The 25,444-nt window shown below is 46.1% G+C and overlaps 1 protein-coding gene across 1 annotated transcript in view; it reads right to left on the bottom strand.

The window, feature by feature from the left end:
* casz1 (castor zinc finger 1) overlaps window positions 1–20,637 on the bottom strand; it is a gene marked incomplete at its 5' end in the record, with an annotated part of 42,785 nt that extends 22,148 nt beyond the window's left edge. The window contains 6 exons of the mRNA XM_083641236.1: window positions 251–423; window positions 2,905–3,069; window positions 6,616–6,706; window positions 10,224–10,289; window positions 12,212–13,127; window positions 20,046–20,637. Of these exons, the coding sequence (XP_083497362.1) occupies window positions 251–423; window positions 2,905–3,069; window positions 6,616–6,706; window positions 10,224–10,289; window positions 12,212–13,127; window positions 20,046–20,637 (2,003 nt within the window). The remainder of the gene's footprint in view (window positions 1–250; window positions 424–2,904; window positions 3,070–6,615; window positions 6,707–10,223; window positions 10,290–12,211; window positions 13,128–20,045) is intronic.
* Window positions 20,638–25,444: the final 4,807 nt, after the last annotated feature.

Below are 25,444 nucleotides of genomic sequence, written 5' to 3'. Positions count from 1 at the left end.
GAGATGGTTAGGTGACACACTAGCTCGTTGACACGTCACCACCACGATCCACCTCCGCCAGAGGGATGCATTAAATCAAGCAAATCTCTGTGAACATTGATAATAATTTCTTAGCTCATGCACTTCAATAAAACAACTGGATGCAAACATGTTCTTTCCACGTTTAGCCCGGGTGTAGGTTTCCTGAATGTAATGAAGCAATGCACAAACTAAGCATTACTGATAGGGAACATCTGCTATTGAGATGCACCTGCAGTGGAAGTGCGTGGTCTTTTGCCCGTAGAACTGACACTCCACGGTGCCACAGTCCTCGGTGGCGCGGAACCTCTGGAAGCCGTCGTTGATCAGCTGGGCGTTCTTCTTGTGGAAGTTCTCATGGGTCATGACGTCCGAGGTGCTGGTGTACACCTTGTTGCAGGCCACCTGCACGGCAGAGACCAAACATCAGACCAAAGATCAGACCTCAAGAGCAGAAAGAAATGACAGTTTCAAGTTGCAAGAATGGTTTTGGAAGAGCCATCTTCTTCTAAAACACAGCGCTTTCTAAGAGATCTAACATACGCGCTGTTGAGAAATGAGCTCAGTGTGGTTAAGAAGATGCTATAGTGGCCTAGAAATGGCTGGCAATCGGCCATTTTCTCACGCATAATTTGTGGTGAGATGCACTAGAGCTGTACTGTACGAGTTTCGAATCGAACCCGTGGAAAGCTGTTTGTCACGGTGACTAGAGGAAAAAGGAAAAACTTCAGTGAAAGAGGAGGTGGTCACAGCAGGTACGCTGTGGTTGAAACTACAATATATGTTCCACGCAGGGCTGCCTATTAGACAATGCAACTCATATTTGGAGTGTCTGGTGTCGTTCTGGTGTCTACAATGTAGACACCACAACCTTACTGTAACGCAGAGGACAACTTTCAGGGGTGGAGAGGGGTGGGCAGAGAGAGGGGGAGCAGAGCAAGATGACAGTCCTGTTCTTTAGTTTAAAAATGTTCTGGTACTCAGGAGCCCTCAGAGCCAGCGGAGGAGGGGAAAAAATAGCTAATGTTTGAATTAAAAGCAGCAATTGTATATCATCCCTGGCACTTTTCATCCTCACAAACCGGGCAACTTCTCCATATTGAGTCATACAATGAAGAAAATGTGACTCTGTTCTCTCTCCCCCCCCCTCTAGATCAAGAGTGCCGATGCCAACATCTGCAGGTTCTCAGGGACTGTTAAAACAAGGGCTGAAACGTCTTAATAACAATTAGGCCGTTAGAGCGGTTTAAAGAAGAATATATCTCCTGCTGCCCTGCTGGTGAGAAAGCTCTCTGCGCAGTGACACCTTGAAAATAAGCAGATGTAAAAAAAAATTAAACAAATCCAGAGAGGGGGGAATAATCTCCAACTGGCCGCTTGGTACTAAAAGATGAAAAATGTGTAGTTTATATAAACACCTAACCGAATTTTATCCATGCCAATTAAGGAGCGAGAGAGAGAGAGCGGAGAGAGGTGGGGACAGGCACACGCAGCCTCACACGTGCCTCCATCCTTTTTCAAATGTCTTTTATTTACTTAAGAAGACATTTCGCCAAACTCCTCTTTAAATACAGCGTGGTATTAATGGAAAAGGTGGCGGGAAACTGTGATGGCGTTTTATAGATGAAGTTCACCCGCGTGCCTCTCCAAGCGTCTCTTGAGGAGCTCGTGCGTCTTGTCGTGCCTGAGTGGCCTGCTTTCTCCCCCCGGAGCCTGGCATCAGCTATGTGATGATGCTCTCCCAACTGCTTCCCCCCCTCCTGCCTTACTCTGTGCCATCTTGAATTGCCCCTAAATGGTGACATTGGTGCGAACCATAACTCAACTCGGTTGTATTTAGGCTCTTAATGGACACAGAAGCAGGCTTTAAGCTCTATATGGACACACAACCTGAGCTCGGGCGGTATATTGCCTGAGATGACAATACGCTGTATTTCAAAGTAGAAAGCCCAATGGAAAATGAGTGGTTTTACTGTACGTCTAGTGTTGTGGCGTGGGGGCGTGGCCCTGGAACGTACGTACTGTACGTCCAGTGTTGTGGCGTGGGGGCGTGGCCCTGGAACGTACGTAATGTACGTCTAGTGTTGTGGGCGTGGCCCTGGAACGTATGTACTGTACGTCTAGTGTTGTGGCGTGGGGGCGTGGCCCTGGAACGTACGTACTGTACGTCCAGTGTTGTGGCGTGGGGGCGTGGCCCTGGAACGTACGTACTGTACGTCTAGTGTTGTGGGCGTGGCCCTGGAACGTATGTACTGTACGTCTAGTGTTGTGGGTGTGGCCCTGGAACGTATGTACTGTACGTCTAGTGTTGTGGCGTGGCCCTGGAACGTATGTACTGTACGTCTAGTGTTGTGGGTGTGGCCCTGGAACGTATGTACTGTACGTCTAGTGTTGTGGGCGTGGCCCTGGAACGTACGTACTGTACGTCTAGTGTTGTGGGCGTGGCCCTGGAACGTATGTACTGTACGTCTAGTGTTGTGGGCGTGGCCCTGGAACGTATGTACTGTACGTCTAGTGTTGTGGGCGTGGCCCTGGAACGTACGTACTGTACGTCTAGTGTTGTGGGCGTGGCCCTGGAACTTACGTACTGTACGTCCAGTGTTGTGGCGTGGGGGCGTGGCCCTGGAACGTAGGTTTATTAATTATTCTCTAATAAATCTCTGCATTTCCATTTTCCATTCCCATTCCATTCCACAAGGATCCTTAGATCTGCATAAGTGATAATGACTTATGGGGTATGCGATGCTTTAGGATGATTGGCCATATGTTTGCAGATTATGTGTGTGTGTGTGTGTGTGTGTGTGTGTGTGTGTGTGTGTGTGTGTGTGTGTGTGCGTCTGTGTGTGAAGACAGGGCTTCTGTGTGTGTGACTGTGAGGACGTCTACCTGCATGCAGTGGTAATGGGTGCTCTTCCCGTTCAGGTGGCAGCCATGGTAGTAGACGCTGCAGTCGTCCAGGGGACTGAAGCGCATGAAGCCGTGCTGCAGGGAGTTGTCCCTCTTCTTGTGCATGTTGTAGTGCCTGATGACGTCCTGCTTGCTGGTGAACCTCTGCAGGAGGAGGAGGGGGGGAGGAACCGGGGGGGAGGGGCGGGGGGTGGGGGGTGGGTGGAGGGGGTAAATGTACGGCAACAGGTTGGTGTTTATTTAAACCAATCACAGAATCAGCAGCAAGTCACTTTATCTGTGTGGAAGCAGCAGCTGCAGCATGCAGGAGCCAGTTGGCAGTGGGGGGGCGGGGGGGGGGGGGGGGGGGGGGGCTCTACACTGCAATAGAGAGGACCGGGATCTCTTTAAAGCTGACATGTTTGGTGGTTATTGATTTACTTTATGTCTCCCAAAAAAAGCTGTGACCTATGCAAATGCACTGGGAGTAAGACTTTTTGAGCGCAGGAGGCGCCTCCACACTGAACATGAAGAACGTTCCCCATATTTTCCACCGGATTTTTTTCCATTTCCAACCCCATACTTTATTATTTTGTTTAATTAAGACGGATCAATTGACATGCAAGATCACAGGTCTGCTGTTTCTGGCGTTGGAAAAACGATGTTCCGTGCAGATGGTTTTTCAGACGTGCACAGGGGGGGAAAATAGAAGACAACAGAAACAAACAAACAAACAAACAAGCCAACCAAAAAACCGTTTTCCCCTTTCAATTCCCTCGCCGAGATATGATTCCATTTTTTAATTAAAGCATTAACGCTCGCTTTTGGTGCCGGCTTCGCCCTGTAATGATGAGTGAATATGCGAAGATATACCCTGCCTCTCAAATGAAAAAGAAATCCCTCCCACACCCAGGAGTCAGGAAGGAGAAGCAGAAAAATGTCTCCGCAGAGACGAGACCCACAGCAACCAAATCTGCTGTAATTAGGCTTAAGCTGATGTTACAGAAAGTGTAACAGGAGAAGCGCAAATCAATGAGACAGTTTCTGTCTTCAATCCATACTTCTCTCCGGTTGAGGGGAAAAAATATCAGAAAGAACCGTTCTAAAACGCAACTAATTGCTGTACAAAGTAGGGTAATTGCCTTGCGTCATGTGTTCCACTAGTGCAGCGCAAAAAAGCGAGGATCTCACACAGCTGTTCATTCCCCAGTTCTTGGCCTATGTCCCGCCACATTTTTTCTAAGAGGTCTAAAACTCCCGTAAGAGCAAACAATTCACTGGGATTTTTTAAAATCTAATCGAACTCAGATTCGGCACTTTCTGAATCATTTTTTCCCCCAAAAAAACTTGAGATGGGGTTTTAGGCTTTGGGTCTTCTGAGAGAGTCTCGTGGTGGATAAGTTGAACTGCGGTCATCGTACATTCGATCCATCAAGCCGTCCAAAATAGGCCACGGAGACGAGAGAGCTGACTGGGGTAAAGATCTCATTTTCAGTTGAGTGGCGATGAAGGTTGGGAGCCACTTGCTACATTTATTTTAGGATTCCCACTAGTGTGGCAAGATGCACACTCTCCTCTCTCACGTACAAGCCCATGAAAGGAGAATGTCCGGACTCAGCCAATCGCCCCGTAGGCTGGCAGCGGGATAATATTCCAGGAGTGTGTGTCATGTAACATTTCATGAGTTATTATCGTTTCCAAAGGGGCTCCTCATCACAGCCTGCCTGTGTTTTTTCTGTTCGCAGGGCATATTGACATCCAGAGAGCCGGTTTCCACGCAACACAAAGCTACTGAGAAATGTGGACCTGAGCCGTGGAAATTGCCGTGATAACCTGAACTAACACCCTAAATAATGACATGCGATGATTTTCCTTTGTATTCCTCCTCAAGAATGTGCTCTCATCAAAGTGTGAAGCGGGACTCATGCAGAAAATGAACCGCCCTGCAGATCTGTAACGCTCCGCACCACATCAACAACATTTATCCAGCGGTAATCTCTCTTGATCAGGAGCAGACAAAGAAGATTAGACTTGAAGATGGCTTCATTCAGAGAATTGTGAAGAAAGGAAGAAAAACACGCACAACAAGCTCCGAGTTGTGCGAGGATTTTTGCCGTCTTTTGACAAATCTAAGCGTGTTTGTCTAATTCCTTGAGACCATATGCTGTAGCAAACACGAGGTCTGTATTATGATCTGCTTTGTGTTGTCTCCCCTTCCTGTGCCACACATGACAACTCTTGGGACCAGGACCAGATTAATCACGTGAAAGAGGATTAAAAGCAGGCCCCTAGCAGTGGCAGATGTCTTCAGAAAAAAAGAGCGCATAGGAAAAAGGAGCCATATTTCAAGCATATTTACTATTAAAAGGCCAGTTGTCAAAGGCCAACTGTGCCCAGAAGAAGCTTGGGGGGGGGAAACAAGACTTTGCTTTAAAACAGAATGAATGCCAACAGACCCAACGCCAACACAGTTTCCATCTGCATAAACCCTTTCTGGGTGTGACTAGTGGTGTCTGTATTCACTGGATGGGGGGGGGGGGGGCACACCTATCTAAAGCCTCACCTGACATATTTTATTTACTTTACGTAACATTACTAAAATTCCGAAATTGCATCGTTGTATCGAAATTGTAACGTTCTTCATATCTTGGGCTAAATTGTAAGGATTAGCCAAATTTCACCAAAATGTTGCAAATTCATGTTTTGACTGCACATTGCAATTAACCCCTAGATGGCAGTGTTGCACATAGTGTTGCAGTTTTATCGTGACTGTATCTATATGCAGGGTTTACTCTCAATTTTGCACAATCCAACATTAGTCTAACAGTACATCACTATTTATGGATACAATCCCATATTTGCTCCAAGACTGATTGGATCATCGTATTACCGCTTTAATTAGCATGATTTCATGATGTGAGTCAATTATAAAGTCAGTTTTCTAAATGGATGCATCATGGTGAGACTTGCTGTGTACGGCGTTACACGTTTACATTATGGCAGCAACAACAGCTTTAGCTTCGTCTGAAGGAAAACCAGGAATACAATTACAGTATTTTAGCTTTATGAACTTTGTTCATCTTCTAATCACCTCAACTCTGTTGGCCTGTTCATCTGAGGCTGATCTTCCTGCCTCCATTTGGGTCTGTTAGAATAAAGCAGTACATAAGTCACAGGATTTATGGCTGTTCTATAGGCAACTCTATTCAAATTAAAACTCAAAGAGAATATACGATACACCACTGCAACATATTTAGCTAACGTTACAGTCAAACGATGAATTGCTATGTATTCCTTCATTCTCCCCCTGCCATGCTACTGTAGCTAGCCAGCAAACAGACATTGTTAATATTTGTTTATCCTACAGTAGTTTGTCATGTCCTGCAAGCGCAGTAGAGGCTTCGCTTGGGAATCATCCCTAACCTAACCTTGGTATTTGGGAATAGCACTTCTAGTATTCTAGCTGGTTTTCATCAGTGGGGGGAGGAGTGGGCGTCCATTTACCAGCGATGGACCTTGGCTGTTAAGGCTACATTACCTTATCATGAGGTATCTCATTTTTCACTGTGACAAGTAACAAGGCCAAGAGAATGTAAACTGAAAGGCGTTGACCTTATAGACTGAAGGTTGCAGGATGCAGGAACACGTTTAAATGTGTATTTGGGGGTAAAAACGCTCAAATAAAAAAGGGTGAAAGTACAACACGCTCACCTGGTAGTTGCACTCGGGGTCCATGCAGTGGTAATGCTCTCGATACTGGTAGGCACAGTGCACGTGTCCACAGTGTTGACTTCCAGAGAACCTGGAAAGCAAGTGACACTGTTACACATGGAACAAACACTGAATGGTGTTGTGACATCAGGACTGCTTCTAAGCCTGGGAACACGTCAACGCTTATCACAGTGGGGAACTGTCACTGGGATATTTTTCTTCTTCTTATCAATGATAAAACAGCTGAAAAAGATGATTTTGCGATTCCAAACTGGTCAACAAGTGAACACCGTAGTAGTAGGTTTATCCTCTCTGGAATGTAAGTTGAGTCATTATAAAAGCTCACCAGTGGGGGAGCCATGATTTAAAATAGGTAGAATACCTTTTCAAAAAGAAGATACAGGTGAACGAGTTACAAAAAGTGAGGGGAAAAAAAGGCCTTTTGCTCATCTCACCTTCAAAGCAACCTTCAGCACCTTCAAGCTGACTTTCCACACCGCCGCAACAATTTCCCCGCTGTCACACCAATTTCAGCCAAATTAGATCCATTTATTTCCAAAGCAGCCGGTAGAGACACTTAATACAGTGTAACGCTTCTTAGCCCCCCCCCCCCACACACACACACGCACGCACGCACGCACACACACACACACACACACACACACACACAAACACACACACGCACCATTGTCAGGAATAAAGTGCCCCATGATTCCTTGGTTTATTTTTTCGACACTTTCAACCTCTTGTCAAATCGATGGACAGGTTAACCACAGTGCTTGGCTAAGAGAAAAAGGTTGTGGGTCTACAGAGATGTTGGAGAGGGTCTGTCTACGTTCACCTCAGATCTACAGAGAGGTGTTGGAGAGGGTCTGTCTAGATGTTGGAGAGGGTCTGTCTACGTTCACCTCAGATCCCATCACTCTCCCAGGCGGGAGTCGGAAAAAAACAGATTCCAGCTTGGCATTAGTTAAAAAGGACCAGTGCTTTGCTTGCTACAGCGCGGCCATGTTTACGGCTGTGATTAGAAGCCTGACGATGATGACTGTTAAAATCCTCCAATTACCACTTAAAACACACAAATAAACATTTGCACCGCCGCTGCCAAGAGCTCCATCTGCTTGAAGTGCAGATGAGATGAGAGGGGGAAAAGGAGGGCTATGTCATATTTTCTCCATCTCGCTTTCGCTTTTTTCCCCCTTGTTAGGATTATCCCAGAGCTGCATTTACACATCACTTTGCTGAGTTCATTAAGCTAATTGAACGGTAAATCCACTACTTTTTATAAGTTGTGTGTGTGTGTGTGTGTGTGTGCGTGTGTGTGTGTGTGTGTGTGTGTGTGTGTGTGTGTGTGCGTGCGTGTGTGTGTGCGTGTGTGTGTGCGTGCGTGCGTGCGTGTGTGTGTGTGTGTGTGTGTGTGTGTGTGTGTTTGTGTTCAGAACATGGTGATGCAAGCAGAGGGGGGCTTTGGGCAGATTTGATGACTCTTTTAGTAAAGACGAAACAGGAAGAATAGTTCATTTGCAAAAGCAGATATCTCCATTTGTATTTGTATCCTTTTTTATGATACATTTATCTATTATATTTTTTATATCTATTTTTTGTTCAATATAAATCAAAAATTATTTTCACCAAAATCACCGAAATCTTTTTGTCTGTGTGTGCACTCCAGGGAATATCAAACCGGTTTATTCATTTTAAGAATGGGTTTTATCTGTTTTTTGCACGGTTCCAAGTCGAACAACCTGTGTGCACACAAAAAATACAACATATGTCCATTGTCCACACCATTAGTGTTTTCCTCAATTCCATTTACCACCCCCCCCCACACACACACACACTCACTCACACACACACACACACACACACACACACACACACACACACACACACACACACACACACACACACACCACATACAGTACACGTATACACACAAAGCCCCCCCTATGGGAGTGTGCCCCCCCCCCCCCCCCCCCCGCAGCACAGTGCCCAGCTGTATCACTTTGCCTCTGGACAATTCCCACTTGCCGCGTCAGGGGGCCTAATGGGCCGCTGCTATTCGGCAGCAGATTAAATATTAATATGGCCGCCGCCACGATACAGAGATTGCAGCGCATCTCCAGTTACAATAGAGACACACAGATCAAAGTGCCCGGGCAATGGTGGGTGCAGGAAAGCATTTAAAGAGAGGAGAGAACTGCGACTAAACACGACCAGGGAAGAAGAAGAAGAAGAAGCTCTTTAAAACATCAGACTGTAGTAGTGCGCTGAGGAGAGATAAATAACTTTTGGCCTTTTTTCACGAGGAGGTTTGAACACGTTTTACTGCCTTTTTCAACAGGAGGAGGGGTTTGAACACGTTTGAGGAGGGAGCGGGGGGGGGGGGGGTTGAACAGGTTTGAGGAGGGGGGGGTTTGAACACGTTTACTGTACAAAGCTGCTTTTTACCATTAGCGTGCTCTCATTAGCTGTCGCTCCAGAGCTGACCCCCGATGCCCCCCCCCCCCCCCCCACACACACACACTTCTAGCTCCCCCTCCAGCAGCCCACATGGAGCGGTTACTCTTGCCCTTTTTACGAGCACCTCCTTTCCTCTTTTTTTCCCTGCCTCCTCTTCTTCCCTTTCTCTTTTTTTCTCCCGCAGCCCAACACGGAAATTGAAAGTGTATCTGGGCTTATCTGCAGCCTCCCCGTGCATCAACTGCCGAGATGTTTAGACAAATTTGATGCATAATGCAGCGCAAATATCAAAACAGTTCTTGGCAGTGCCAGCAGAAGCCTCATTAAAAATTCCTTAATTAAATCTTCTTGCAAAATGTAATCAGTCCAAGGAAGGGGTTTCTGTGTGCGCGTGCGTGCGTGTGTGTGTGTGTGTGTGTGTGTGTGTGTGTGTGTGTGTGCGTGCGCTCGCGTGTATGTGTGTGTGTGCGTGCGTCTGTCAGTGCCAAGGCTTTGATTTGTGCCCTTCATGTTATGGCTTGGAGAAGTAATCATTAACGCCAAAGCCACTTTGCCTTTTTCAAATGGTGTTTTTCTTTATTTTCAAACCCAATAAACAAACGAGTGATAATCACCTTTGTAGCGTCGGGGCTCAAAATGTCTCCAGAATGGCGGACTTTGTTCTGTGTCCTGCTGAAACACAGGAGGACCTCCCCTCCCCCTGGTGGTGGTGTATCTATGCTGGTGTGGAGTGGCTGTCTTTCAGATCAGCTGTCTCCTCTCGTGTTGAGTGATAAACAGGAGATCGCGAGGGGAAAAAACTCTAAGGCCTAAGATCATTTTCCTCTCCGCGTCAGTCACCGCTAACAGAGTATTACTGTATGTTCTCCGCTGATGAATCAACGTTTTACTGCTATGCTCACTGCATTATTTCAACATTTTACAGTATGCTACCATCAAACCATTACTCTTTCATTACCTCCCATCCATCTCCTTCCTCTCAGCACATAAACTGGAGTCTCTTCTTAATTCATTTACTGCGCGCAAATACTACCTATCCAGTTACATCACTGAATAAAACACACCGTCAATGAATGAGAAGGTCTGTCTCAGTGTTGGGTATGTTTTTCCATCGGTAGCAGCACGTCGTTGAGGGATTTGCATACCTGGCTATATATTTCTGGTAGAGGTTGACGTCCTCGCTGGGGGGTTTCTCCGGTGGCAGGCCATTCCTAACAGCAACAGCCGACACAAAAGAGACAGGATTAATGGTGAGGTTGGGGCTGCCTGTTGTTGTTAATAAAAACAAACTGACACAATATTTACTTACAAGCCGCTTCCAAACTTTGGACTATCAATATACATTTTGCTGTGGCGTAACGGCGTCTTCATGCGGCCGTATGAATCAGGGATGGAAGGAGCACACTTTGATGCATGGTCTCCCAACCAATGGAAGGCAAAATGCAGGAGCGGAGGGACATTAATCTTTGATGGGGGTATTTTGGTGAGTGCTGCTCATATATGCAAAACTGTATAATGGGGCGTGCGGAAGAAAAGCTCTGAAAAGGTCTTTTCTGATCATCCCTGAAAGGCTCTTAACGCTGATGTCAGGTTGTCTCCAATCAGTCTGGACCCAGCTCCAACAAAGAGCTAAGACAACACTGCAGCTTCACATGGAGATGATCAGACTAGTCCCACTTTGGGCTGGTTTCTATGGAGGTGATCAGGCTAGTCCACTTTGGACTGGTTTCTATGGAGGTGATGATCAGGCTAGTCCACTTTGGACTGGATTCTATGGAGGTGATCAGGTTAGTCCACTTTGGACTGGTTTCTATGGAGGTGATCAGGTTAGTCCACTTTGGACTGGTTTCTAGTCAATCAGATGAAGTCAAGATGGATTTGTGCAAACTGATTGTTGTAGTAACAGGGGCATGCTGGGAAATGCAGTTGACTTTGTGTCACCTGCCATGTGATTTCTTCATGGAGATGCTAGCAGTCCTGCCTGCTGAACAACAGCGTCACAACACAGTGTTGGTTGTGCTCGCTGCCTCTCAGCATTGGCATTTAGCTCCACATGAGCAGCTCCACACTGGGGATAACCGGAGGTTAATCTGGCCCAGAGGGGAGGTTGCACTAGCAGACATTTTCCCCAGGATGCACCCCCCCCCCACACACACACACACACACAAGCATCTCGGATCCACCTCTCCTTCCCCACGCACAAGCACCAGACTGGGCCAGTTAGGCCAGCTTGCAGCTCCAGTGAGACCCAGGCAGACAAAGGCCAAAGCCTGAGGGAGAGGTGCCTGAGGGCTCTTGAACAGGGACTTTGATAGGCCTTGACTAACTAGAGCCAAGGTCAAAAACCAATCAAACAGACTCGGGGAGCTGTTTCCTACTGGTGGAGCACAAGACTCTAAGGCGGGGCTCCCCAAACCCCTCGTTCGCTCCCTTTAAAGTGCACACTCGTCAGTGTCGGTGTCGAGTCGGCCCCTGTGACTCGCCGGGAGGTTAGTCATGGCTCCAAAGTAATTAAAGGGAGAGTTGTTACACCCGGAGCCCGACGAAGGAAGTCAGTCACTTTGCGATGACTGTGCTAAATCAGTCTCCGCGGAGTGCTACGGCGAGTAAACACTTCATGTGCCTTTCGCAACTCATCATGTCGCGGATCTATCGGGCGCCATGCGCTATTTCACACTACATTCCCGTTGGCTGCTGCTGCTGCTGCTGCGGAGGTAGCAATTACCTTTGCGTTAGGCTAACTGACTCACAGTAGCAGTTAAGTGTATGTGAGATGCACATTAGCTCCGAGGTGTTCCACTGAGAGACTATCAATGAGAGGTAGACAGACCTCTGAGCTTGGAAGCTTTTTCAATGCACCAGCAAACTGTAAACTGTGAATTATAACGATGGCTTATGTGATTTAATAATTCATTGTTAGGGGGTACGCGTTGTTTTGGTGTAAATACCCAATGTGTCACACAACGGTCCAATAAGTTCACATCATTTCTGTAAATAAGCGCACATTTGTCACAACTGCCAACAAAAGCAGTGAGTGGAGATGGTTAAAGAAAGTCCGGATATCTGCCTTCATCACCATGTTCTGTTCTATAGTCTAAGAACTGATTTCATGCAGATGTTTGAACAAACTTACTTCACAGAGGACACGGTGCCCGTGGTGATGGAGTCAGTCTTGGAGAAGCTGGACTTTAAGTAGTCAGATGCGTTGAATGGGCCCATGTGGCCCGTCTGGTCCATTGCGAGCCCCGGGGCAACGCTGGCTCCAGCTGTGCCTGCGGCGGGGACACCGGACGCTCCTGGGGTCCCTGGTGTCGCGGCGTGGACGTTGGGCATCAGCGAGGCCTCGGGCTTCATTGGCATCACCGGCTTCTGAATGTTCCTGACGTCGTACTTGGAAGGGCGGCCCACCTTGCCAGTCTTGAAGGCGATGGCACCGCCCATGTCGGGGTCGCCCTCGCCGGGCTTGAACAGGTGCAGGAACTTGACATTCTCCAGGTCGTACTTGGAGGGTCGCTTGTATGCGTTGCCGTTCTGCTGCCGCAGACTCTCGCCCATCTTCAGCTTCTGGATAAAGAAGTCGTACTTGGAGGCTCGGGAGGCGAGGCTCTGGATGTGATGAGAGGGGTTGGGTGGCTGAGGGGCGCTCAACCGGGGTCCTCCATGCTGTTTATGGTCCAAGCTGGAGGGGTAGATCTGGGCCTCGGCCCCTGGGAGGCACCCGGGGATCTGGAGCATGGGGGCGCTCTTGTCCTGGGCCAGTTTGGAGTTGAGGTCTTCTGGTTTGGGGGGAGAAGCATGCATGGGCCAGGGCAGGGCTTCGCCCGCCTTCAGCTTGCGGATGTACTCTTCGTACTTGGAGAAGCGGGCACGCCGCGAGGCCTCCTCGCTGCTCAGGGACGAGGAGTCTGAGGTCACGTTGGCGGCTTTGAGCTTCTCAAAGTTGATCTTCTTGGTCAGCTCATCCCTCACCTGCTGGTCATCATATCCGAACATTCCCAAGAACTCAGTCATGGTGTTCGCTGCATAGTCTCGCAGGGCATGTGTTTCTCCTGTGTAAAGAAAAAGAGTAGAGAACTCCTATGTGAGATGTGTGATTCTTATAATTGTTCTGAAACGTTTTCTTGTTAAGCCTTGGTCATTATAGTAAGAATTCTATACAGCAATTGAAAAACTAAAGATATATACATTTTACATGCAACTTTGCAGAAATGAAGCAAAACCATCAGTGGATTTCCCCATCTAGTTGAACACAGTGACTGATGATAATTGATATGAAAACAATAAGAGCAAACTAAAACCACCTACTCATTCATTTCAGAGAAATTACAGCAGATTCATGTTGAGAAGAATTCCCAAAACTCACATTGAAAATCCCTCGATGCGATAAGAGCAAGATCATTCAGAATAACCCACTGCAATAACCGTGTCACCTTCAAGAAAAACTGAAAGACTGAAACTTTATCATTTCCACCATCTCTAGAGGTTTTCACACGTTTGTGAGCTGAAACATCACTTTTTATTTTAAGAGTCCATTAAATTGGACAACCTCCCCAAGGACATGGGCGAAATGTAGTAAATGTATGGTTTAATTGCATTATGTGGAGATTAATTCTGGCCCATTAACTTTCATCCAGGTTAGCGCAAGGGGTCAGGGAGTGGGGAAAGGGAGAAAAAAAAAATGATTTTGCCTGAAAGCACTGTAGAGAGACAAAGCTCTGCATAGCTTTCCCTGATTAAGAAGAAGGGAATGGAGAGACGGAGAGAGAGAGAAAGTGAGAGAGAGAGAGAGAGAGAGAGAGAGAGAGAGAAAGTGAGAGAGAGAGAGAGAGAGAGAGAGAAAGTGAGAGAGAGGGTGAGAAACCTGTGGTGTAGCCTTTCCCTTAACAGTTGTGTTTGCTGCTCAAAATCTGTTCCAAAAATGTCACCTTGTGTCTGTTTGCGTGTCAGGCCAGATCTGAGAGAACAGAGACGGCAGTAACGCACCAGATGACAACTTCACTTGCGCGCGGGGGGTCATGTAAAACTTTTGGCCTCCTTACTTCACACTTGGCACAGTGACAGGAGCAGAGTCCAGGAGCCTTTATGATTTCTTCATTGATTTGATTGCTTTTTTCCTGGTCAGAGCACACATGAGCCGGCCAGAGGTAATAGCAGCTGCCATCCGGGTAATTAAGACCAAAATATTTCAGCGCTTGTCTCCGATTTCTATGTTATTGCTAAATCAGTCGCTCTCTCCTCCCTGCTTTTCACATCTCCTGCGCGGGGGCATGTAAAATAATCCCTAAATTTCCATCCAGTAGCGTTGGGGTCGCTCCTCTCCGTGGCACATCGGGTATGAAAGAGGATCCGCCGGATCGAAAGGGCATGAAAAATTGAAGAGAAATGGATCAGGTATTTGAGAGGAAATACCTGCATGTTTGCCCCCGGATCATTTGCTCAAATCTACCATGTTTTCACATGCGCACAAACCACAGAGTGACACATACTGTAGTGTATACAGTTATACTTCCTACAAGTATAACTGTCTGAGTGTTTACCATATGCTATGCCTCTTTGGTACGTGCGATGTTTAGATTTAGTTGTTGTGGCATAAAATATCTACAGAAACAAATCCTAATGTGTAGAGAAAAATTACCATTTGAAAGGTTAACATTTAACTAATTTGTAACTTATTAATTTGTAGCCTGTTTTTACTGCTACTGTGGTCTGTTTATTTCAGGTCATATCATCTCATATAGCTCTGAAATTAGGGCACTTCCCTACAAAACAGAAAATGGAACTTCACTGAGCTAGATATGATAAGAAACAGGTAGAACAAACACCTTTGGATGGACATTGCGTTTCCAGCTTTCCAAATGCAAAATTAACAAAAAAATAATCTGGATATTCATCGTTTACTGTCAAAGTTATGCTGATTCTGTGTTTATTGTTTTGAATTGTTTCATGCACATTGTGTCTTTGGACTAGCAGTAGGCTAACAGTGTCACAATAAAGAAAACATTTATGATCTCTGTGGTAGAGTTAAGGTTGGGACGATATAAGATATTATCATCTATCACGATAAAAACACTCAAGATTATTTTATCGGGGTGAATTTCCATTAATCGTATAATCGTGAATCTCCTCACATGAACGTGAAGATCCTCACGAGTCACGACTTCCTATTGATTTGCTGATTTATTTTGAATTGCCATTTGCCACAAAGAGGAGCTCACATCTTTCCAGTCAATCGTCACCAACCAGCGAACATAACATGAGTAAAGAGGGCATCTTTGATTACGGCTTGTGCAGAAGTGAATAATCAAATAAATAAAATAACAAATTTGAATACGAAGAAGAATAGCAGCCAATGGGTGATGTCGCGGTGGCTACATTCATTATTTTTTATAGTCTATGGCCTTATGATGCAATAAAAATGTTTCTTAACTAAATGTAAGATGAAGTGATTCCACTGACTTTAGTATGTTTCAGTGCCGCTTTTCTACTTTATGCCGTTTCTACAGTTTCATGATTCTATCTATATATATATATATATATCTATATATATATATATATATATATATATATATATATATATATATATATATATACTGTATATATATATGTGTGTGTGTGTGTGTGTGTGTGTGTGTGTGTGTGTGTGTGTGTGTGTGTGTGTGTGTGTGTGTGTGTGTGAATAAATAAATAAATATTTATATATAAATATATACGGTATATAAATATATAAGTAAATAAATAAATAAATTAGTTGCAAAGAAACAAAAAAACAAAAAATAACAATGGGGGGTGGGGGGAAATAAAATTTTCTATCCCCCCCCCCCCCGTTTTTATTTTTTGTTTTATGGTCACTCACGATACAGTAGGTCATGGGTTGGCTTTGTTCCAGCCTTAAAACTCATTATATCAGGATTTTTCTGAACTCACTTTCGGGGGCAGGAAACGTCACGGAAAAGTCACGTGACTATTGAGCTCTATTTCCATAGTTCCCCCCCCACCCCCTCCATGGTTTTTAGGTATGGGAGCATCAACATGGATTCTGTCATAACCCATTCCATTTGCTTCGTGTATTATTATCGTCATCGCTTCTCAAAAAAGTAGAAGAAAAAAAAACGAGCCGAGTCAGTTGATTCAGCGGCGGAGGAGCCATGTGACATGCTATCAATGGCAGGCAAATGATTGGACTTGAGCTGAAAGGATTATGACTGGTGCCCCGACAGGAGATAACCTTTCTAAAACACCATGTAAATGAGTTTTCTTCTCCAGCCTTATCTGGCTGCCTCTTAATGATGTCATGTGAACGCCAGGTGGGGGACCGCACCGCGCTCACGGGTTAAGGTGCGATTGGTCGCCCCATTAATGCTACTCTCTCTCTCCCTCTCTTTCGCTCTCTCTTGTTCGCCCACTCATCTACCCCGCCCCCCCCACCCGCTCCGCCCCCCCCCCCCCCCCCCCACTCTCTCTGGTGTCACTGGAAAATCTACAAAGAAGTGGGTCCCTAATCTTGACACTTCATGCCGGCAAATTCCAACACACGACATGGACTCAAAGCCTTGTCTATGTTTGAGGCAATTAGCCGGCATTTTCCCTCCCAGATATGATAACAAAAGGGGCATTATATCTCCTTTTGGCCGGACCAAACATGGCCATCAGTGGTGGCACGGCTTCTCCTGCTCGCAGCACTGAGAGGCAGGCAGGCAGAGGTGTCGCTGATGATAAAGGTGCATGCTTGGTGGCTATATATGGACTAATCTAGAGTTTTGAATAACCTCTGAAGGGCCGCGGGTTTTCGGAAGCACGCATGTACAACGTCAGCCGTTTGGTACAAAAGAAGACAGAAGTGGATCCAGTGGTTCAGCTGTTTGCCGTCGAGTCAGAAGAAAGTTAGAATGATGAGATGTCTTTTTTACGACGCCATAAAGGAAGCTCTAAAAAGGCGCTTTTGTTTAGATTAGCACACATGTGCGTTTTGTTTAAGCACATGTGCGTTTTGTTTTAGCACACGTGCGTTTTGTTTAACGGACAGTTGGTATCGTAATAAACGGCTGGGTTGGAACGAACGGGACATTTTGTGCATTTCGTTTGAACTAATTTGAAATGACACTGCAAACAAAACCGTACGCAGCCTCAAACCTCCTCACTGTTTGCGTGGTTAATTAACAGGCGAGGGCTTTGAGACGTCTTGAGATGAACAATAACCTTTTACAGTGAACTCCCAAATGCAATTGGAAGTCATGGACAGGCCCGTCTGATCCACACCCCTGTGTGCATCACTGTCATCGCTTTCATCTGTTTTTTCATAGTCTTCTTCTTCTTCTTCTTCCATTGACTGGCTTACGAGAGGGCTCTTATAATGTGACATCTAAATTATCTAGGAAAAGTATTCTGGGCTTTTGGCACCGATAGGAAATCCGCACGATGCCTCAATGTGAAGGAGTTAAATGTTTTGAAGGTCGCAGTTTCTCTCATTGATCTTGCAATGTTTGTTAATTACATTGTCACTGATGTTGTGAGAGATAATTAAGCCACTATGTTTATATGCATAATTATGCGCACTCCGCACCAGCCTTTGAAAGACAGCGGAGAGAGAGAGGGAGAGAGAGAGAGAAAAATGTTTTAATTGTGAGCCGAGCAGAAACATGGCAATATAGATGCCCTACTTACAATCAACAAAGAGTAACTCTGACAAAAAAAAAAAAAAAAAAAACACTCCAAAGAGCAGATTTGCGAGTGATACAGTCTGTGATGCAGTCTGCTCCCCCCGCAGTCTTCAAACGCTCGGGTCTTTTTGTTGTGAGATGTAAAAAGTGCTACAGGAGCCAGTGTGGAGGCAGAGGTGTATTGTCTGCTACACAAACACTGATACATATTTACAGACACAGACAAGCCTTTTTATGGCGATGAAATAACGCACAAAATGACTAATTAAAACCACAAGGCCTTTTTCAGTTGCCTCTGTTCATGACATTTCTTTCTCGTTCTGAGAAGCCCCTGCTCCCGATTCTGTGCAAGCGGCCGAAGCTCAACTGCTGCTTTTGCACGGTGTCTGTCTCGGGCTAAACAAAAAAGACATGAAGAAGCCCAAGAGAAAATAGAGCACATATGCACATGACTAAGTGTCTACCTCAGACACCTAAACCCAGATGAAAGACGGAAAAAAACCTGCAAAACTGAGGTGAGCAAGCACAAAACAAAACCTGTTTTTGTACCGCAAACAACCAGGGCCTCAACTGCAAATTGCTGTTGTGTTTTTTCCCCCCTCTTGGTGTCTGTGAAATACACTTTATCTATTCCTATTGACTGCTCTGTGTTTTAAGTTCTACTTGACTTTATACAGGCCAGGCTCAGATACACTGGGTCTGCTTCCAGTCTCAAGGTTCAACAAGTGTACGCCTGTAAAGGCTGTATGCTTGTTTGTGCTGTTAACCCATTGATACCTGATGCAGCATTTGTGTGTATATCCCTCATTTGTGTGCGTATCCCTTTAAGACCGCGAACCGCGTTAACGCGGTTCGCGTTTTGTGTTAGTTGCCTGAGTTTTGGAGATATCCGCCCTAGAGATTTCTGCCTTCTCTCAAATACAATGGAACTGGATGGCACTCGGCTTGTGGTGGTCGAAGTGACAAAAACATACATTTGAAAAACTCAAGAGCACTGTCTCTTTCCAGAAATCATGACCCAGTTATTCAAGATAATCCACAAACCTTGTTAGGAACTATTTTCTTTAGACCGAACTACACCCGCTAGCTATTAGTTAGTTCCTGCATGAAACTGCTCACAACTAGGTCCGTGTTATCTTGGGTAACCGGGTTATTATTTCTGGAAAGAGACATTGCCGTTGAGTTTTCCAAATGTATGTTTTGGCCGTTTTGAGCACCACAAGCCGAGTGCCATCCAGTTCCATTGTATTGGAGAAAAGGCAGAAAAATCTCTACGCCTGCCCGATACTCAGCAACTCACGCCAAAACGACGTAGATGGATAAATAGCACTACGTGTCAGAGGAAAAACATGTAATTTTGGATTTTAGGGTGCGCTGTCCCTTTAACACACAGAGTCTCGCCACTTCAGGGTGACTGTTGAAAGTGTGTGCCACCTTTTATCTGTTTGATAATCAGTGAGTGATACCAAAGGAACATCATGTCATAATTAAATAGGGGGTAATACTGTGAGTGGCTCACAACAACACATGCGAGGAACGAATGCATTCAAAACATGCTGATGTTTATGAACATAGACAGAGCTGTGCTACTGTTTTGGGAGGAGCTAATAATATAATAACGCACTCTTCTTAAAGCGTGATTCCACGGTGAGAACGGCCACTGTCGTAAAAACGTCCCCCCCCCCCCCCCCGATTCTATTTCTATTCGACAACTGATCTCTCCGATTTGAGAGCTGTGAGAAAATCGTTGCCAGAAACCAACCTGAACTCCTCCACGGCGGACGGACTGACTACAGCGTGTAGTCGAGGGGGGGCTTGAAGCAGCGGCTAAGTTTAGTGAGCTTAGGGAAAATCAAAGACTCAATATGTAATCCTGGGTGTAATATGAAGCTTAGGCCTGGCCCGGCCATGCGCTCTGGGCCCCACAGCTGCTGGGTAGAGTGCATAGACGGCCCTCCCAGTGTAAGCCTACTCCATATATGCATTTCTTGATACAGTTAACCACACACACTGACAACTTCCTGTTTTTCCCCCTGGCCCAGCCGCTTGACTCTGTCTTTAGGTTGATACTGTCACCGGCTATTCATATTGTAACTCTAGAGCGTCTCTTTCCAATAACAGGCACACTTAAGCTTATGTGGATGTGGCAATGTCACCCGCCCTCTGTCTAAGCCTTTGCCCCTTAACGCTATGGAGGGGAATGTTTTCAAGGGCAAAGGTAGTGTTGCTTTGAGCCAAACCGGTATAAATCAGCATGACAAGGACAAGTGATTTGATTGGAGGGATAGTAGGGGAATGAAAAAGTCTAACCTGTAGCAGAGGAGAAAGGTGCTTGGCGACTTGGGGCCTCCACCGGCGGCATGTAGACCTCCTCTTTCGGGGGCCCGTCTTCGGAGTCTTTGTCGTCGTGGAAGCTGCCATCTCGAGAGGCCGGCGTGGCCTCGGGCTCGTCGGCGTTGTCCTCGTCGTCGCTGCAGCCTTTGGGCTGTACCATGTACACGCCCTCAGGGGGGCCCTTGGGCTGTACCGCGTACGCGCCCTCGGCGGGGGCGCCGTCTTCGCCGTGGCCGACTTTGAGTCCGTGCTCGTGTTCGTGCGGCGGCGGCTCGTCGGCGTACTCGCCGTTGACCCACTTCTCGATGGCCTCGCGTCTCTTCTGGTCCTCCTCGAGGCTCAGGCTCTCGGGGAGGCCGGTCTCGTTGTCGTCGTAGTGGGAGCTGCCGCGCTCGCTGTTCTCCGCCACGCTCTGGTCGCCCTCCGCGCCGGTCGGGGAGCCGCTGTCGAACACCACCTGGCGGCTCAGCTTGGCACAGATAGCGTTGAGTTTTAGGCCACCTTTCCTTTTGGCGGCCATCTTGGATTTTCCTGAGGTCTTTTCAGTGCATAAACTCCTTTCAGCTGATGGGAAAAAAAGAGTGGGGCGGGGGGGAGGAGATAAAGTTAGTCAAAGTTGTGTCATATCACAAGCGATCTGTGTGACGGTTTAGAGGAATGTACCTTTTCCGTCAATAAGCAGGTTTTCACATGAGGGTTGGGCGACGCCTTCATTGTCAACACACCATCAACAGACACAAAATTTTGAATCAGCCCTTTTTCAATGACATTCACTTGTGTGTGTGCCGATTTGAAACTTCGCCATGGAAACACAAACTGACACAGGACAATGGCTACTGCTGCTATTAATACCAGCCAAAAGCACTTAACAATAACGACACAAGACTGCGAGGACAGAGAGAGAGAGAGAGAGAGAGAGAGAGAGAGATACTCAACATATTTGTGTAAGTCACACCTTCTCCACGGGGTTAGTTCAGAGTTGAACCTCAGTAGTGGGAGAGAGAGAAAAAAGGAGAAAACAGCTCCGGGCAGCTGAAACCACAAGGCAGATTGGTATCAGACCCCCCTACGGTACGACAAGCGGCAACTACACGGCTAACATAATCCTTCACATGACAGGACGCAATAGAGACACCCTGAAATGTTATCTTCTCTCTCACCTCAAGAGGCTGTGGTCCTGCCACTGAGTGGGGGGGCTGCGCAGCGTTAAAGCTGTCAGGATGTTGGAGTGGAAATGCGGAGCACTTTAGGGCTTTTCGGGAGACGTGTTCTCATTGCCGGCTCTATTCTGTGGGATCGGCCCTCAGACAGACACGCGAGCGAGCGCGTGTCCTATACAGGGTTGTACTGTAGCGTTCAACACCATGAACCCTGTCCCCCCCTGTCCCCTCTCTCTACTGCCTTTTACTAGCCAAGACACTTCAGTGCCGGTGACATTGTTGCCAGTGAACGTGAGTAAATAACACCAAAATGTTGTAGTTACCATCTCTTTACAAGTCTTCGCCGAGGGAGATATACGGCCCAGTCCACACATTTTTTCCAGCGCAGCCCCCCCCCCAGTGAACAATAGGCATGATCGAGTGTTGCTTTGGGGCAGGAATGGGTGGCATTATTTCAAACCCAAGCGGTGGCTATCTTTATAACATGTCCTGTGATGAGGCCGGAGCAGCTGCCTCTGGCATTCCACACGCAGACATCCTTTTTAGGGCAGAAAGTTGCACTCTGTTACCTTTCACTTGATTTGCGGAGCCACCAAAGTTCACCTTCCCGACCGACCGCGTTCTCCAGGCTCAAAAAAATCAAGGCCAGATCTCTATCAAGTTGTAAATAACTTATAGCAGCAGGCAAAGGAAAGGGGAGGTTTTCATGATGAGTAATGTAAGTGTTTATGATATCAAAAACTATTTTTCCAGCTATAAAAAATAAAGACCACCTGGGATGAGAACAAACGTGGCAACTTTGTATTTGTTTCTTTTTTGCGATTGTCACAAAGTAACGCTTTGCCAATTGGAGCTCGATGAAATACTGCCAACCACTGCGCCACAGTGATATTTCTCAGCTTGTAAAGTTGTACTGAATCTATAGAGAGGCAAAGTGACCGCCTGCTTCCTGCTTCAGCACTGTGCCAGAGATTTTCATCCGCCATTTATTTTCCCATAGACATTTCGTAAAATGCTTATAAAAAGAGTTTTACTTGGTCAAACAAAATGATTCAGATATATTTAGAAACAAGAGAGCCCGCATAACATTTCACTCGGACCAAAACGTAAAAAAAAAAAAGCGGATTTGAAGAAAATATTTTCTCAACGTCGTTTTTTTAAATTTTGGTCTGAGTGAAATGTTCTAAGGCAGGGGCACTCAATTAAAATTCAAAGAGGTCCAGTTAGAGAAAATTTCCTCAAGCAAAGGTCCGGAACATTGTAACGTAGCTTACGCTATGATTCAGTGGCATTGAACTCAATGATTGAAGTAGCCTAACGGTACAATGTCTGTATGTAGTCAACAACTGACTGTTAAATCAAAATAAACATCAACAATGCTTATTTACAGTTTTCATATTTAACTGGATTAATTATACATAACTAGCCTACTATAATAAATAAATTCTCTTTTCTCATTTCAAGTAAAATAATGCATTTAAAAATAACATACAACAGAGTGCTTTGGAAAAATGTGCATCTTAAAATGAAGTGCTTAAATTTAAGAGAAATAAGTTTCCCCTTTTCTTCACTCCATTTCACATTTAACACTCTCAGCCAACAAACAACCTTTTCTCTTGAGAGAAGTGAGCTCCCTATATCTATCTATCTATCTATCTATCTATCTATCTATCTATCTATCTATCTATCTATCTATCTGTCTGTCTGTCTGTCTGTCTGTCTGTCTGTCTGTCTGTCTGTCTGTCTGTCTGTCGATCAACCTCGCATGCTGTTGCGTTGGGCAGTGAGTGTGCCCTGGTGTGTGTATGTGTGTTTGCTCATGTGTGGCGCTTCCATAGACCGGTCAGGATCGCACCGCACTTCACACGAGACATACTGGTTTTAATCTGCCCGTAAGAACAATGAATGGACATGTAAGAGTGGTTTCTTTTGAGCACACCATGTGAAATTACTATCTCAGTATCTCTCGCCTCGCGTCGCCTCCCCTCCGTCCGTGTGTCTCGCAGCACCACTCGAAGCAACAGAGAGAAACGATTCGCTTATTTGATTGGCCGAGTAGCATCACGTGTGATGATTTACAGCGCGTGCATTGGTCTGTGAGCTTCCTGGCAGATAAACCAGTAGTACCGTAAATACTATAAAAGCATGTGCCGGTTAAAATAGAAACGCTCCGTGAAAATGTAAGTTATCAATGATTTGTAGGTTATAGGGCTCGGTCCGGATAGGACGGTGTCTCGGTCCGGATGCGGACCGGAGTCCGGACTTTGAGGATCGCCGTTCTAAGGTCTCTCCCGATTCAAAATATAGCTGAACCGTTTGGTTTGACCAAGTAAAACTCTTTTTATAAGCATTTTACGGTATGTCTATGGGAAAATAAATGGCGGAAGAGAATCTCTGGTACGGTGCTGAAGCAGGAAGTGACGTTCCACTTTGCCTCTCTAAACACGACCCTGTGCTTTGGGGCACCTACAGTAGTACACACATTTCAGTCGAGAAAAATGTGTGATATCAGAGGTAACAAAGTTCTCTCTTAAAAGACTCAATTCACTTTCTATAACAATGGCTGCTACGGGCCTCTTCATTCCCCCCCCCCCACCGCCATAAAGCCACGCACAATCATGTGTGAGCCATCGCCCGCATTATGTCAATGGCGGCGGCGCAACATCAAATCCTGTTTTCATTTTCTTTCGCAAAGCTGTGGAATCATTAGAGGATATACCATTGGGAGTTTACAGATCAGACCCGTGGTGCCAGACAATGCACCCCCCCCCTGCTCCCCACCACACACACATGCTTTCTTAGTTACTGTATTTACATTGCGGGCTTCCTGCTCAGAAACAATGACTTCAGGACTTATGTCGTTTCGACGGGGGGCCGTATATCAGCGGGCGCATTACTGTACAATTTGGCGTCAGACAATTGCAGGCAGGGGGTGAAAGGGTCACCTTGTAGAGGACAGCAATTTTGGGAGGGGAAAAAAAATCAGCTGGAAAAACTATTAAGAAGTGGAAGACATAAATTTTCAAGTATTTTTTTTTTCTCCCCCCCCCCCTCTTTCAGAAATACCCTCCCAAGGAAGATTGAGGTCATTTGGGTGTTGGAGTGGAGGTCATTCCTTCTGTTTACCGTGTTCAGTATTTCATGCTTTAACTACCGATTTCCTTTGCATTGCAATCTCCGGCTCCTTGTAGGAAGTGACCCCTACACAGTGGTTTCTTTCCATTAGCGACTATTTATGTACGATTTTCTGTTCACTATAAGGAGCGCGAGCGCGAGGGGGGGGGGGGGCGTCTATTGGCTGAGTATCTTACCAGGCTTCCAACTGAATTATCAGACATCTTATGCACGTATCGAATGTTTTTCGTAAAAAAGGTAGGGTGTGCTCTAAAAATTAACGTAGGCCCTGAGAATGAACATGCTGAGGTTCATACGGTTTATGCGAGCTGTCTCAATTGTTATTTATGCCGGGGATTTCTGTCCACAGCCACTTTTTCTTTTTTTTTGTTGCCATTGCTTACAATAGGGATCGCCATGGTAACACTAAGCTGTTTACCTCAAGTCGTTTGTGTGCATGATAGCGTACAATGAGATAAAATCTGTGGGGACCTACATGAAAGAACAACTTTCTCCTCGGGGACCGACTCCCCCACCTCCCCGGGAGTCCAGTAAGCAATTCTCCCTTATTAATGCGTATGAGGGGAGGAAAAACAACAGTGTCACACGCGGCCCACATTATTTACACTTGGTTTTTTAGCGTGGCGTGCTAATTGTCAAGGAGGAGACACCTCAGTAAGCACGGAGGAGCTGGAGGGAAGAGGCAGGCTTTGCATTTGAACACAACGGCTGAAACTAATTTTTCCAACTGCTTACGTTAACGGTGACACTATTTTTACTGGAAACAGCGCAGAGCAGCACAGGAGCGCCATATGCTGTCTGTATGAGGCCAAAACCCGAGTAAAAAGTCGAGAAAGTATTCTGACTGCATTTGTATTAGGGCAGGTTCTTCTTCATCTACCGTCGCGAGATGTACATCAAAGTTATTTTGGGCCCTGTTTCTTCTCAGAGCTGGAGGACTATTGGCGAGACATGCTTGTGTTCAAAGCTAGCTCTCCTCTGTCTGTTCCAGGGCTCTCAGCACCACACTGTCTCTATTCCAGGGCTCTCAGCACCACACTGTCTCTATTCCAGGGCTCTCAGCACCACACTGTCTCTATT

The sequence above is a fragment of the Poromitra crassiceps genome, assembly GCF_964638095.1.
Source record: "Poromitra crassiceps genome assembly, chromosome: 8".
NCBI lineage: Eukaryota > Metazoa > Chordata > Actinopteri > Beryciformes > Melamphaidae > Poromitra > Poromitra crassiceps.
The sequence above is the reverse complement of the archived record's forward strand: the minus strand, read 5'-3'. Positions and strand labels throughout refer to the sequence as shown.